At 46.7% G+C, this 15,153-nt stretch overlaps 1 protein-coding gene across 2 annotated transcripts in view; it reads right to left on the reverse strand.

The window, feature by feature from the left end:
- Positions 1 to 15,153, reverse strand: part of LOC144717644 (exocyst complex component 6B-like) — a 151,711-nt gene that overhangs the window by 83,042 nt on the left and 53,516 nt on the right. For both annotated transcript variants that reach the window (XR_013585129.1, XM_078593168.1), the window contains exons 10-15: positions 14,171 to 14,217; positions 13,481 to 13,601; positions 12,123 to 12,194; positions 11,163 to 11,260; positions 10,578 to 10,683; positions 7,046 to 7,155 (exon numbers count right to left, since the gene is read on the reverse strand). Coding sequence is in view for 1 of the 2 variants with exons in the window: in XM_078593168.1 (XP_078449294.1) it covers positions 7,046 to 7,155; positions 10,578 to 10,683; positions 11,163 to 11,260; positions 12,123 to 12,194; positions 13,481 to 13,601; positions 14,171 to 14,217 (554 nt within the window). In the remaining variant the exon portion in view is untranslated. The remainder of the gene's footprint in view (positions 1 to 7,045; positions 7,156 to 10,577; positions 10,684 to 11,162; positions 11,261 to 12,122; positions 12,195 to 13,480; positions 13,602 to 14,170; positions 14,218 to 15,153) is intronic.

A 15,153-nucleotide genomic window follows, 5' to 3' on the forward strand; every position in this document is an offset into this window, starting at 1 on the left:
TACTGAAAGAACGGCTGTAAATTGTTATGGATACTCCGCGTGTAGATACAGTATAACCCATTTAAAGCAATACCAAGCACCATACATGGGTACTTCTGTAAGCAGTAAATATTCATACCAATACACTGACCTTTGGGTCAACCGTAAAACTGCAGTCAAGAATTCGAGCTTATCAGGTTACGCATGCTTTATGGTCACAGTGCAATGCACGCTGCAAGCAATAGTTATTTAAACCTAAGCACACAACACGACGACACGCAATTTTTTTGTCTCGCGATAAATGCGACAACAAAAAAAATTTAACCGCGCATTGCATTACGCAATCCCAGATGCGACAGAATGCCTCTCGGCACGTACGCGAAATCATTGTGTGCGCGTGTGTGGGAAACACATGGGGTGCACGACGATGAAGTCACGTTCATTGCTGCCGTCACTGCGTTGTCACATGCGGGTGCGGAGAGGGGTGGGTGGAATGAAACAATATGATAAAGGTCGCCACTCCCTGCTGCTGCCGCTGCCGCTGCCGCCACTGCAGGTAAACTTTTTACCTTTACCCCGTGGCTTGCACTTGGAGGAATGCCATAAACCCGGCGCACTACAATGGGCCGTCACAATACGTGCCAAGAAAAAGCAAGCCGTGCAATAAAGGTGAACAGGGAGGTGCAAGAGATTGACATAATCTTTAAATGTCACAGCTCCTAATTCCCCTTCTGGCACACACTTTACGGCCGCATTTCTTTGTTTGTTAAAGTGTGAAATTCATCACTCGGTAACAATTTTCTCTTTTTTTAACCGTCCAATTTGGCGCATTGTTGCCTGGCGATGGCCATGGAACAAAACCACAAGCGCTTCGGATTCCTCCCGGCCGGAGCGAAAGGCACGACCGTCGTAAGAGTGACGTCTACGGCGCGACTGCGACGACCCCCCCCCCCCCCCGCTGTCCGTGTACGGCGCGCCCGTGAACTCTGTCACAAATATGAAGCTCTCCGCTGCCTCTGACGCAACGAGCCGGTACAGACAAAAGCAAGGACCCCAACATGTAACCTTTCACGGACTATTTGGTTCAGGTTGTGTTAACGAGCACCTACTAAGGAGGGCACAACGCTCAATGGGGTGGTGTGGCCAGCGCCACGTCTCGCCAGTGCAAATGTTTACACACGGCACAAGGCACTCGATTAACTCACTTAAAGCTGAGCCCACCAATTCTATACATCACGCGCCAATGACGTCGCTGTTATTAGCTGCGGCTAGGTATCGAACTCAGGTCACCGGATTTGAACCACGAAGCCACCACTGTCCAATAAGCACACACACCATCAAAAGTGTACACATTCGTCAAAGACTCGTTACCAATTACATAACATTTTGGATTCAACCTGTGGGCACCAATTCTCAATGTATTAATAGAATTTACTTTAATGCTGTTCCGTGAATATATTAATATTGATATGACAAAAAAATACGATACTCGTTGCTTAGATGACAGTGAGGCACATATTTGTTACAGATTCTACCATAGTGTACATACTCTCTGGTTCTTTCGGTAAAGTCACGTAGGTGAAAATAAAATAAAAAATAACTAAATCACGACGTTTCGGAGGCAACACAAGCTTCCGTCATCAGGTTGGACAACCACAGATTTTTTTTTTGCTGATGACAGAAGCTTGTGTTGCCTCCGAAACGTCGTGATTTTTTTTTTGGTTTTTTGTTTATTTTATTTTCACCGACATGACTTTACCGAAAGAACCAAAGATTATGGAGCCTTGCAGTCACGAAAACTTTAAATCTAGAATAGTGTACACAGTCACGAGTGTGTGATTGCTAGATGTGCTACGGTATTCACACATTTTGAAAGCAATGTGCTTAATGAATGTATAACTGTAAAAAAATCCAGCAATGATAATTGAACACCTGCTACTTAATACACTTTACAAACTCAAAATATAGCCTCGAACGAAGACAAGAAACTGAACGATGAACGCAAATCTGAAGTTGTTTCAAATAAAGGTGGCATATTAAACGCAACCTCCACACAGCTAAGTGCTGCTAATTTAGAACATATAAAGTTTCCTTATAAATATCCTGCAAGGTCCAACTCAGAAAGAAACAAAGAATTTGCTGCGTCACAATTGGCTTTTAGCGGTAGAGACTGCGCCAAGTACCGTGCGAGAAAATTTTAATTTGTTGTTCAAGCTAAAAAGTCCTTCGAAAAGTAAACATAACCCTATGCACTCACAGCACATGAATACACACACTCAGACGTACGAGAATAATGAGCTGGTTCCCGAATGAGAACAGCATATAAATGGAATATGACACGTAATGGAATATGCATATTGAGACCTTGAGGGAAGTTGTTGAATTTTTTATGACGTATTACCCAAAGGCGTCCACGGCTTGTCAACTACGACTTCCAAATGTGGGGACCTATGGGGAAATTACCACTAAAATATATATATATATTTTCGTGCTATAAACCACCAGTGACAACCCCCAGTTTAAGCTGTCACACCTTACTGCTGGAATGTAAAAGTCAACCCAAACAGAACTCTGGCGGCTTTACTCGGGCTAGCAACACGCGCGCTGTTTAGCTCTGTATTTCATAGTAACACAAATTACACAAATTAATCACGCTTATTTATTCATCCGCAGATACCGACAAACTCTCATGAGCCCCATCTGGGACAGGGAATACAAATGACGCCCTTTAAATAAATATAAATACAGTTTGTGGCAATCGACTGAGGGCGAAAGGCGAGGTTCTCTTTGTCACTCCAAACACACAAAAGCCATCGACTCGCTCACGAGACCATTACTCTGCAACGCGTTCACTGCTTTACAAGTGCTTTTTTGTCAAGGTGACGTGTTCGGCGGTGGCTCAGTGCGGGTGGGTGGCTCTTCAGGTCAAATGTGCGTCTCTGACCAGCGTTGACGTGTACAGAAGCAATTCGGTTTGAAGTGCGGCCCAATGAATACTGCTCCTCCTGATACCCGCGGTAAAGTGCCTGTGAGCAGCTGCGGTGCGGTTTATCTTTGAGCAGGAACGTCTGACCCCGATGGAGCTGTGTGAACGCAAACGGCATCAGACATGTGAACTCGTTCGCGAAGTTCGTCCCGCGAACAGTTAAGAATTCCAAGCACCTCCGATTAGCACGGTTGGCTATGTATGGTGCGAAAGAAGTTCAACATACATACAAGCCATCCTCGCTGATTGTCAGCAATGAACACCGCAGTTAGAATGTTTGACCAACTCGGCATTTTGGTGGTTTACAATCCCATTTACATTGCATAGCGTTTGTGTCAATCCACCGTTGGATGATGGCTTCCCAACATTATGAGAGTCATGGCAAGGTCAGGGGTTATGTGACTAAACTTTACCACGCTGGTCAGCACGGGTTGGGTGAAGGGAACATAGAAGTAGGGTACAAGAAATTATGCTGTAACCACCACAAAATCCTCAGAAGCCCCATGTCAGTGCTCATTCATCGGAACATGATCCAGGCCCAAGCTGTTTAGCTTCCAGAGATCTGACATGATCGGAACTATTCCAGGTGATAGTCGTAGGCAATTGAAATGACACCGAGTTGTTTTTATTTCAAGCAATCGTCCTATGGAGCGATTGGCCCCGAGCATGGGAACGGGTAATCTATACCGATGGAACAGAGCCGCAAACGAAGATGAGCACTGCCCAATCGGTCAAGTAGGAAGCGCTACATATAAGCTGCTGAAATAATCATCTAAACTTCAACATCGTGTATATGTTTAAGCTCTCTGATTAATACTGTGAACTGTTATAACAGGCCTGACTCAGGAAAATTATACTCAAATGATGGAAATGCAGTCAGATTTCTGAAACGTTAGACTGGATTATGTAAAAGGCTCATCCAGCTTAACATTTCAGACGTGATGTGACTGCCACAGAATACACCGTGACGTGGATGAGAAACTCCATGAAATTCTGAAAAACATTCAACCCAGATGAGGACTGGAAGATATTTTATTGCACTGGATTGCCGTCCACAAGCATACAACTTATTTTCATACAACTCCCATCACAAGATCCGACGTGGTGTTATTCTTCGACATCACTTTATAACAGTTTTCACCGCAATTCCCATCCTCCGTGTCACCTCTCGAACTACGACGCAGAGCCATAGTAGCTTGACAAAGAGTGGAGTTTTGTAACGAGTGATAATGTAACTAAAGTGGCTACCAGAAGCAGATCAAAAAGGGTACCCCCCCCCTTTCATGAAAAAAAAAATAGCTTTGGCTTCAACAAGAACGTGCCTAATGCTCTAGGGCATGAGCAAGCACAAAAGCGCGGGATCTTTCTTGGCTCCGCTGGAATCAATGGCACAGACTGCCGACGAACGCAGGCAGAAAAGCATGCGGGGCCAGAGCACAGTGACAGCCCGGGACAAACGCGGTTCACGTAACGACGCTTTCAAGGCCTTAACCCTGCCACATGGCGGCTCACAATAGGGTGGGGAGGGGGAGGCTCGTCCGATAGGTGTGTGCGCTCGACGCCAACAAAAGGTCCCTTTCTTCGTGGCACTGCTATCTCGATACTCTGCCATGGACTCACTGTACCGTGTTACATAGAGGGCAGAACATGAGCCGGCAATTACCCATATCGCCAAACCTCTGAGACGTCGGGGGCACAAAGGCTGAAACGGAGCGGCGAGTGGGGAGACCGGTGACAATGAGATATTTTCTACTTCTCATTACTGTCTTCACCCTGCCCACCACAAAAACTGCGTTGTCCCCCCCAGCCCCCGCCCCCACACGTGTGGATTCCCATTTCATCTGGCAGCGACAAGAGATGTCAGGGGCACTCGCACACAAGCTCGTAAGAGTGTGCGCGCGCACGCGTAAAGCGCATGCACACACACGCGCGCAAACGCACGGCGCCGCTCCCACGCAAGCCAAGTCTGATGAACGTGTACCTTGGTGCGTACGCACATGCACATGTGCACACACTAGAAATAAAGATTTCTTGCTTCATTAAAATTGAGCTTCGTCATTAGAATTGCATAACGTTAAATGAGTGGATTACATTATTCACCAATTAAAATCAAAGCAGCTTGAAAGTTGATTTGCTTTAATTGAGGATGGTAATACAAGCTTTCCTGAAATTTGCTCTAAGTGTTCTTGCATGAGAAAATATCTGCCAGTTTTCTCGCTGAACATTCTGAATTCATTACAACAAGACACCCACTCATTATGAAAGAAAGATTTAAGAGCATGTAATGAGATTTTAAAAGTTTTTTGTTCTTTTATCAAATTGAAGACTTTCCAAAAAGCAGAGCTAGGGAACTGAAAGAGCAACCTCTTTGGTGACGAAACGTGATACAACGGAGCAATGGTTGTCTTGCGGCATTTTCCATTTCCAAGCAAGGTATCCCTTGGTTGTAGTGCAGCCTCCACCGTGCCAATGGCGCTGCGCCAATGGGGTCACTACTCTCCTGTAAATAAACCCGGCATCACTGTTTCCCTGTCGCCTTTACGTCTATTCCCGTCATCCGTCATCACACAGTCCGCATTGTTCCCTGTGCAGACAAGCAGGCTGCGACCACGGCCAGGACTTGCATTAGGAGCTCTCCTCTCTTATGCCCGCCTCTCTAACGTCAAGTGAGGCGGGGGAGGCGGGTGGGGGGGTTAGGGTTTATCACAGGGGTGGGCAACCTTGCCCTGACTTGAGGGCCAAATGGAACTTTAAAATACTTTTGGCGGGCCACACATTAACGCTCGCCTCTCATTCACTTCTGTCACTGCGAAGAGGCCCTTGCAGATATTTTCTGTGAGGGATTAATGGCATTTGAGGCACGTTTCTTCGTGGCAGACATCATGCGGATGCAGGCCGTATGACATGAAGTCATTGGTCGTATTCCCAACCCCTGGTTTATCGCGCCGCACGCTTACACGCCGAAGCACCACATACGGCAACGCCAGGCGCTTAGCGTGCAGGGGGCGAAAATTTATTGATATGGGGATTGGGGATTTCAAATCATTTCCTCTTTCATCACTTGTTATATTTTTTTTATCCAAAACATAGACGCTCTACGTGCTGTGCGAACGCAAGGCTCCTTCCTATAGAGCAGTGCTATCATCAACATCATCCAAAATCACCGCCATCCGACACACGAGCCAATTTCCTTGAACTTCCTCCAAGATTGACGTCCCCCTTGGGAGAGTTCCCTCCCTTTGGCTGCCACCCCATCGTTAGTCTCGACCGCTGGTCATCGTCCCCTCCCTTCTAGCGACGTGTTCTGCCCAGATGCATTGACTTTTCTAAAAAGTCAAAATTACACGTCTCTCAACTTGTGTATGCGAACGCTTGCATGTGCTCCTCTTCCTCGGTGTATTCATCAGTCTACGTGTATTAAATTATACGTAACAAGCAATATATATTTTATAATACATTTGGAATTAGTCATATGATGTCTTGAGCAATAATACCAGCAAATGTTTTGTGTGTACGTATATATATGCTTAAATTGGAGACTGAATTTTAAATACATATATATTGTTTCCCATAGGAATCCACCAAACATTAACTTACTCAGGTGACTACCACAGGGCTATAACATTTCAATTGCAAGACAAACACGCTGACCGGTTCCAATAATTAAACCCTGCTACTGGGACGAAACATCCACAGCTTTGCCGCTACCGCCATTTGTTCATACACTGCTTGGATGAGGGCATGCCCACGCCATGTCGGCCACGGGGGTTAGTTGACCACACTTCACCACATTGGTCAATGCGCATTGGAGAAGGATGGGGCCCAGGATTGGTTCAGACATGACTCGCCACTGTGATGTCAGCCGAGGCCCGGATTCGAACTCGGAGCACCAGCTCATTGTGCAGTACGCGGACCACTGCGGCAACGCTGCTGCTGCTGTGCTGGGACGGAGTAAGACAGACTCTTGAAATCTCGGCATTAAAGTTAAACGCACGCTCCCCCCTCATCCTCACGAGCGCCCTCGTCGCATCCAATGAGACGCTGCGATGTCCGCGTGCGGCTGTCAGCTCTGAGCCTCACCTGAGATGGAGATCTTCGGAGAACTTAAGGCAGGCGTAGATGAATTCCTTCACCTGCGTGTAAATGCTGGGCACGAACTGCGAAAACGGGATTTTCTTTGGGAAGGTTTGCTGGAAACAAAAGAGCCAAAAAAAAACACGTCAAATAAAACACGAGATGTAAAAACAAAAAATGACGACATGCTTTCAACGGGCAGCCCCGATCACGGCATTATAAACGAAGAGGTTTCTCAAAGCATTGTGAGACGCGCAAGAAGAACGGCGCGTAATAATGCAAGGTCCGGTGTTGGGTATTAACTTCAGGTTGGGTCTACGAAACGTACCCACCGTTTGTACTCAACAGTGGGGAGTTGTATGAAAGGCACAAATAGCCGTGCTGAGTGACAAGTATAATCAACACTTCTTTTGTCTCATTCAAGTCGCGTGTTATTTCGTTCATATATGTCGGTCGACGCATTAAATCCGGACAGACGATAACATCACGTTGCAACGGCGCAAAGACCACACAAAATGTTTATATACAGCACGTAGCAAAATTCTGTCACGAAGAGCAAAAAAAAAGCCCATTGTGTTTTAAGAATGAGGCCTTCAATGAGTGCATAATGATAACCGTGATGTATGGAATGTAAACACGCTTGCAACAAAAAAAATTGAACAAGACCTGAAAAACCACACCACGTGCGCACGGACAAGATTGAACATTTAGAATAAGTCTAAGACACAATAAAATAACCGCACGTATAAAAAAAGTGCACGAATCCAAGATGCCGCCATCACAATTAATAAAAATAAACAGACCAGAGAAAGACGTCTAGCAGGATGGGGATGAGAACAGCATGAGTTAAGCAAAGGAAGGGTGGTCACAAGAGTGGATCACGCATGAACGGTTGCCCAAAGAGAAGAAGTGATGAAATGAGACTGAGCTAAGGTGCAGCTGCATAGAACGTGGGCTTTGGCATTCATCCATAAATCAATTAATAAAAAGAGCTAATGATCATGGTGATATATTTATGTATGTGACTGCGTATGCTAACTTATGACTGCATATGTGTGTGTATATATATAAACAGAGCGGTGGCGCATTGCTTAGCGCACTGCGCTACCAACTCGGCAACCCAAGTTCGATTCCAACTCACGACCAAAAAAACGAGTGATCATTGTCGAAACCGGTCCTGGGCCTGCCCTAAGTCAACTCAGCCTCAAATGAGTACCTGGTGCGATGTGTAAACATCAGTACTGGGAGAGGCAAAAGCAGTAAAGCGTGTTGCTGACCACCCCACAACGTCATTATGCGAGGTGCCAGCCTTAATAGATGCTCGCTAACAGAACTTGCCCCAACAGTCTGGTAAAGTCTACATAGGAGGCGGTGGGAGGGGGGGGGCAGATCTTTGTCTTTGTGTATATAAGTATACTTTACTTTATTTGCATAGTTGCAGTCACAATGAGTCCATCTGGACCGGTGTTGCACTCGCGGCCAACCGAGCAGGGGTCAACGCACGGGCTAATCTATCTGCGCCGGGAAGATTTCTTTGAAAGTCGCCGAGGTCCGCACGCTCGGCGGCTGAAAGCTAAGCGAGCCCTTGGTGCCTGGGTGCCCCCCCCCCCAAAGGGCCGGCCAGGATAATCCCCGCAAAGCCAAGGGGGGGGGGGCTTCTGTAGGCGTGCAGCGGTGGCCCATCCCGTACGGGGGCTCTATGCAAGCAGCGCCCCGGAGGTCAGCGCTCGGGGTTAATCCCGAGCAACCTCCCAGGACCTCCGCGCCTAAGCCGCAGCGGCAGCCATGGCAACGGCGTTATTGAAAGTCGGAGATGAAATCGTCGGTGAATAACCGAGTGGCGGCGCCGACGCGCAAACAAAAAAGCGGCGCTTCTCGCGAAGTGGCGAGCTGGCCGGGTGCGGCATGCTGATGAGCCATTATGGTGGCGAAACGAGTCTGTGGATGAGCCAATTTCGCCGCTAGAAGGACGTTCGGCCATATTTCGAGGTTGGCGAGCTAGTGGATGGCTTCAGTTAGCCTGGTGGATGCCCGAAATGCTGCCGCTGAATGATCACAACAGGCAGTGCCATGCCAGACAGTGCCATGCTATGTGGTCAGTGGTTCGAAATATAGAAGACCCTTATACAGAGACACAGAAACTGTCAGAAAGCAAAAACCAAACATTTGACTTACATAGCCTGTTTAAAAACTTAACTTACAGCAATTGCGACGACTATATTAAAAGAACATTTGACAAATTGGGGAGTAAAAATATGAAACGCACATTCTTCAACGTCGTATTGGGTATAAGATGAATAAAAACGCTTTGCCTTTTGGCTTCTTATATAAAAAAAAATACTAATCAGCTCAGTTGCTGGGGTGCCGTGTGACCTAATCTCCCGTGGCTTCTTTCCAATTAAATCGAAAAGCCCAAGATGCCACGACCGAGCAGATGCACCGGGCAGAGGTAAGAGTCAAAGGCGGCCCCGGCAGACAAGGTGGCCCCCCCCCCGCCTTGAGACTGCAGTGGCATTTCGGCGCCCAGAGCGCCTGTCAGATGCACTTAACCTCGACCCGCTGCTTGCCCTCCTGCCATGTGGTGACCACAGATGTCCCCAGCTTTATTTAGGTGCAATCGGGTCCCCGGGAGACGCGGGACCTGTCAGCTTCTGAGAGCCATCGCCGCATCAAACCTCCGCGCTTGTGAGCAAGACCTCGCAGACGCCCCCCGCGCAAAGCCACGCGACGGCTGCGTTAATGCCTCCGTGACTTGCGCAGCTCTAATGTCAGCTTTAATTAGTGCAATTCACCAGAACCCATCTGGAGGTTAATATTCGTGTGTCCTGGCCTAATCCACGTGCGAGTGATTTCATAGCCACTGTGTCATGATATTTGCGCAAATGCCATACCCTTTTCACCCCTCTATTTCTGCGCTTGTAAACGATCTCATAATACCGCAATTTATTTATTTTCCAAGGAAGGCATCAATGTGCCTACAAAGACTATTTCGTAGAGGGTCCTGCTACATTTGGGATGGTTGGACAATATAATTAACAAGTGTTTGCTATATGGGAGGATACCCCAGTATCGGTGAAATTAATAAAGGCGTGATAGTCAGCGATGCCATCTCTTGGCCAGGCCCGACAGTCCTATTCCTACACTACCGTGCAAGCTTTGGTAGTCAACAGTTTGGGTTAGATCAGGTAAATATATAAATGTGTCGTTAAAACCCGCCACCACCCGACACAGTCAACTAGTAAGGGTCGTCACGTGAACAGAACGTGGCCAATTCGTCACTAGTACAGCACACCGGTGTGTTGGAGAGCCAAGCCATAACATTTACAATCCGACAGCCAGATTTGTGGAGAAGTCTAACAGTTTCATTCCTGATATAGGAGGCATAAGCTAAGCCTGCTTAGCTGTTGACATTTGAAGCCATTGGGTGCAATTCAGGCAATTTTGTCGTTGGCTATATTTGGCGGTATAGTCGCAAATCTAGCAGGATTTCCAGAGAAAGGGTTACCAATAAAAAGTAATCGTCAAAGACAGAACATACCTTCTCCAATTCTGCATCCATCAGGGGGAACTGGCTAACTATCTTCCGATATTCCTCGTCATTGTTCACTGGAATTGGGCTAAAGTTATCTCTCTCAAATATTGCCCTGTGAAGAAAAGGAATTCATTATTATTAACAATATTCAAACAAAAAAATTGACTTAATTTTTTTTAAACAAATGAACATAACATACATTTCCCTACTCAAAACATGTATTTTATCACTGCAGTAACAATGTAAAGAACTAAAGTAAACACTTTACTTTCAAGTAATTTTGAGAGGATGTAACAGTTAAACCCTCTTTTCCCTCAGAATCGATATATTTTCCCGATTCGATATAAATTTTTTATTTTACTTTAAAAAAATGCATTAAATGATAGCACCTCGAGAAGGTTGCATGGATCCAATGAACTCAATTTAATTTAACGTATACGAATCTAAAACCATCGATTGGCGTGCGTGAGAATCGCGAGCTTAAGAACCGACATCAATCAATGCATCGTCACTGCCCCAAGTAATCTCGCTGCTGTTTTGCCAATGCCGCAACCCCATCCCACTGTGCCGGCAAGCGGTACGGAACCTCACCGGAATTCGGCAGCCCACTTCTTCAGCAGAATCTCACAGTACTGGTCCCTGATCTCCAACAGCAGGTCAAACAGTTGGTTCATGGAAAAACCATAACCCTGTGGAACGAAAAAATCAGCTCACACATTTGATTGCGACAACCTGTAGACCACAATATTCTTTGGTTGACGTCAGCAGTTCTCCTGCTGTGTTTGTTTCATCTGATGACGGTTCGCTTGTGTTGCGATCGAAACGTCGTGATCTATTAATTTTCTACCTACGTGACTTTACCGAAAGAATCAAAGAGTATGGATTCCTGCAGTCACGAAAGCTTCTAATAAAGACTGTAGACCACTATTGCACGCGGTTTCCCCAGCGTTGCTAAGGGATCGCCATACTTTTGGATGGTAACATTGCACGTATTGGTTTTTTTAAGCATTGTGTTCGTATAACGGCGGTAACGTGGAACATATTTTTGCTTGTTTAATAAAACTCTGCTGGAAAATAGAGGTCCACAAGGTGCAGGGAACCGGCGGGTCGAAGAGTGTTATTTAATTTTTCTGTGAAGAGATTAAATTTTGTCCCGTGCACTAACACAATCCTCCCTCAATGAGGTTTTAGAAGATATACACTTAAAAGCGTAATCGTAAACATCTTGCTTGTTACTCTAATATTAATTCAAGAGCACATCTCATTAATTTCTAGCGTCTTAAGGCAGCTGCCACACGATACCTGCGACTCCCCTCTATCATGAACGAGCGTTCGTGGGCGAAGGAGCTCCCGGCATTGTAAAAAATAAAATTTGACAAATAAACCAGAATTCTGCTGGCAGCTGCTTTTGTTGAGCGTCAATTATCTCATCATTTCTCCAGAGTTGCACATCACACAGAATCGCACGTGCAGCGTGGGCCAACACGACCCGCGCGGCTGCTGTCAGGCATTATTAGCAGTGCAAGTTTGTGCAGAACGCATTGCCCTCACCTGCACAGTGTCTGCAAACAGAACAATGAGATGCTTCAAGTCAAGAACCAGGTTAGGGTTTGTGCAGTAGGACTAGAACACACACGCGCACACACATACACGCAGGCACAAAAATTGCACGAGTTAAACGACAAGGACAACGTCATTGTTGAATCCAGATGCTGACCTTGGTTTACAGGTTTGTGAATGATTCGTGAACTGCTTGGGGTGGTATGCGGTGGGTCACAGATCTTGTGGGTCACAGGACGAACCATCAGGGTTGATTATCGCAGCAGAGACGCAGGTGCGCGATTTCTCATTTTCATTAAGAGCTGGCGGGATTTGTGACAACCCTGTAGACTTAGAATGTGACCCAAGATACTCTCAAAGGGCCCTGTGATGGGCCGGTGGAAATGAGCGGTAAGCTAACATCCGACCGAGGCGCTCAAGTCGACCCCACCGGAGGTAACACGGCGTCCGTAAACTGTGGTTGAATGCACTCGTGGTTTACGAGTTACAGCCCTCGATGTGCGGGAGTCCTTGGCATCGTACGGATGCACTACTCTCCCTACATTCTCAGACAGACCTCAAACGCACGTGTCTATCCAGCTTCGTGTCGATATTTTTTTTTAAATGCAGCGAGTTGATTTTCATATCGCTTACCTGGTCACTAAAGTGCAGTTCAAAAAGCAATGATCTCAATACTGGCAATAACTATTTTTTTATGATTTATGTTTTGTGGCACGGAGTGCGAGGACCCGCTTATTGAAGTCTGCCCGAAGGCAAAAGACTCAATTCCCACAAATAGCTTGCCTTATTTGCAATGAAATACCAAAGTGTGTTGGCAACAAAACATTTTAAAATGAGAAAGCCTGCGGTATCATTCGCTAGTAAATGAATGTATTCCAATGCCGGAGAATAAACCAAAATTGGAAAAATACTCACGAATACGTCAAAGCACAAACTCTCTTCATGTAATCACAGATGCCTAGATTCCCCTTTGAAAATATCCATGAGCTCTTCACAGCCCGTTGTCAGTCCACTGCTGCTTGAATGCCTCCCCATGCCGTGTCGGTCATGGGAGTTGTTTGACCATAATTCACCATGCTGGTCAGTGCGGGTTGGCGAAGGGTGGGGGGGGGGGGAAATCGCCTGGACCGGTTCAGATATCACTCGCCACCAATGTTAGTTGTGGCCGAGAATCGAACGCAGGTCGCTGGGTTCATAGCACCGTGCGCTAATAGCTGTGCCACCGCTCTAATACACCGCTTCCTATTAATAGGTCTTTGGACGGATCAGCTGATACACAAATTAACCGCATCTACACTACACGCAGACAACCGTTGCAATGTTGCGAATGCTGCTCCCAAAAGTCTCACAGAGTGCGTGCGCAAGACTGCGATGATCCTGGAGAGGGCCATGTCCCAGAGCTCATCCATGTACGCCCGGTTTACCAGCCCTTGCGTCGTGTGCAAAATGTGGTCTTCAACCACAAAAAACCTGCCGGCGAAACCCACGGGCGGGGAAGGGGAGGGGAGACAGGCAGGACAAATACCCACCGCCGGCAAGGTCTGGATTCAATAGCGGCAATAACAACAACAAAATGTAATTACATTGAAGGAATTCTTTTCAATAAAACGACAATGAGTGGGCCAAAAGCATAGAGAGGGAGAACTGCATTAAACGAAAACCACAGGCATCTGTGAAAAGGCAGATGGCACGAACGAAGAGATAACGCTTTTGAAAGACGAAGCACGTTTCGGCTCGTTGATAACATTGCAAGTACATTCACGAATCCTTTTTTTTTGCGTTTAGCTCCATACAATTATCCACACGTGCTCGAGCGTCAAAACAAAGGGTGGCGTGGATGACAACACCCTCTAGTGGAAAGCAGAAAAAGGCACTTAAGCGTCGCATTTGGAGGAACTTCCAGTAGCTGGCTTTTTTTGTGCAAATCAGATCAATGAGCAGAGGTTTTGAATTACAAGGGCTTTAGCTGCGGAAGCTGTTTGTTTGTTTGTTTGCGTGGCGGTTCAAGTGGTTGTTTTTTCCTAATGCAGTCGACTCACCCGACAATCTGGTTGAAATATTTCTTGTAGCCTTCTAGGGTTTCGTGCTGCGTTTCAAAGACAAAAGGGGAGAGGGGCGATCAGCTCATGCGACGGAGACAGTGAGACAATGCATGGAACCGTGCGTGTCTGCGCGAGGGCATCAGCTGGCATTCCACGGAGACAGGGCCCTCCTGTTTCGAGTTACCCCCTTCAAGAAAAGCCGGCAACTTCTCAAGCTCATCAGTGCTGCCGAGTGGAAAAAAATAAAACGCTCCGGTGAAGTTGTTTTTGGAGGCCACTCGGCGACAGAAAAATGACCACACACGGCGGAATAAGACTCGCTGCTGAAGCGCCTGAGAGGACGTCCGCTGCACGGAGGTGGAAGGAGCGGATGATCATAAGCCGCGATCAATCTACTGCTGGAAGAAGGCCCTCCGAGTCATCACCAAAGAAGAGAATAAGCCCAAGAGCAACTCCATCGTAGAGACTGAGCGGTGGACATCAGCTCGTGCGCAGGTAACGAGGTGAATAGTTACCGTGCCGAACCGTGAAAAACGGCGGCGGCCTGGGGGAGGCCTTCATCCAGCAGTGGATTGATCATGGCTGAAGATGATGATGGTTGTTGAAGTGACATTGCTGCCTTGCTGAACTGTTTTGAAATGTGACGTGAAAAATAAGTAAAAACTATACTTTTTAGTTTTTTTGCAGTCAAAGCCAAAAACATGACTGAAAAAAAGTCTTGAGAACGTTTTAATGAGATCAATGTTGGCTTTCCTTTATTCCCTGTGCAGTGATTGAGGTAAATAATGCCACGGCCTCATAAAAACGTTTCAGCTAATGGCCATGAGAAAATTAAGCTTGCTTTCCATTCTCCCCCCACCCCACCCCACTCCTCTCCATCCCCCCCACCTCCCAACGTTATCCCCTCAGACCCAGCCTGCACCCACACTCTCCGCTCTCTCGCTGTCGCACTCTCCACTCTCTCTCTCCCGTCTGCTCCT

The sequence above is a fragment of the Lampetra planeri genome, chromosome 4, assembly GCF_965212315.1.
Source record: "Lampetra planeri chromosome 4, kcLamPlan1.2.h2, whole genome shotgun sequence".
NCBI classification, from domain to species: Eukaryota; Metazoa; Chordata; class Hyperoartia; order Petromyzontiformes; family Petromyzontidae; genus Lampetra; species Lampetra planeri.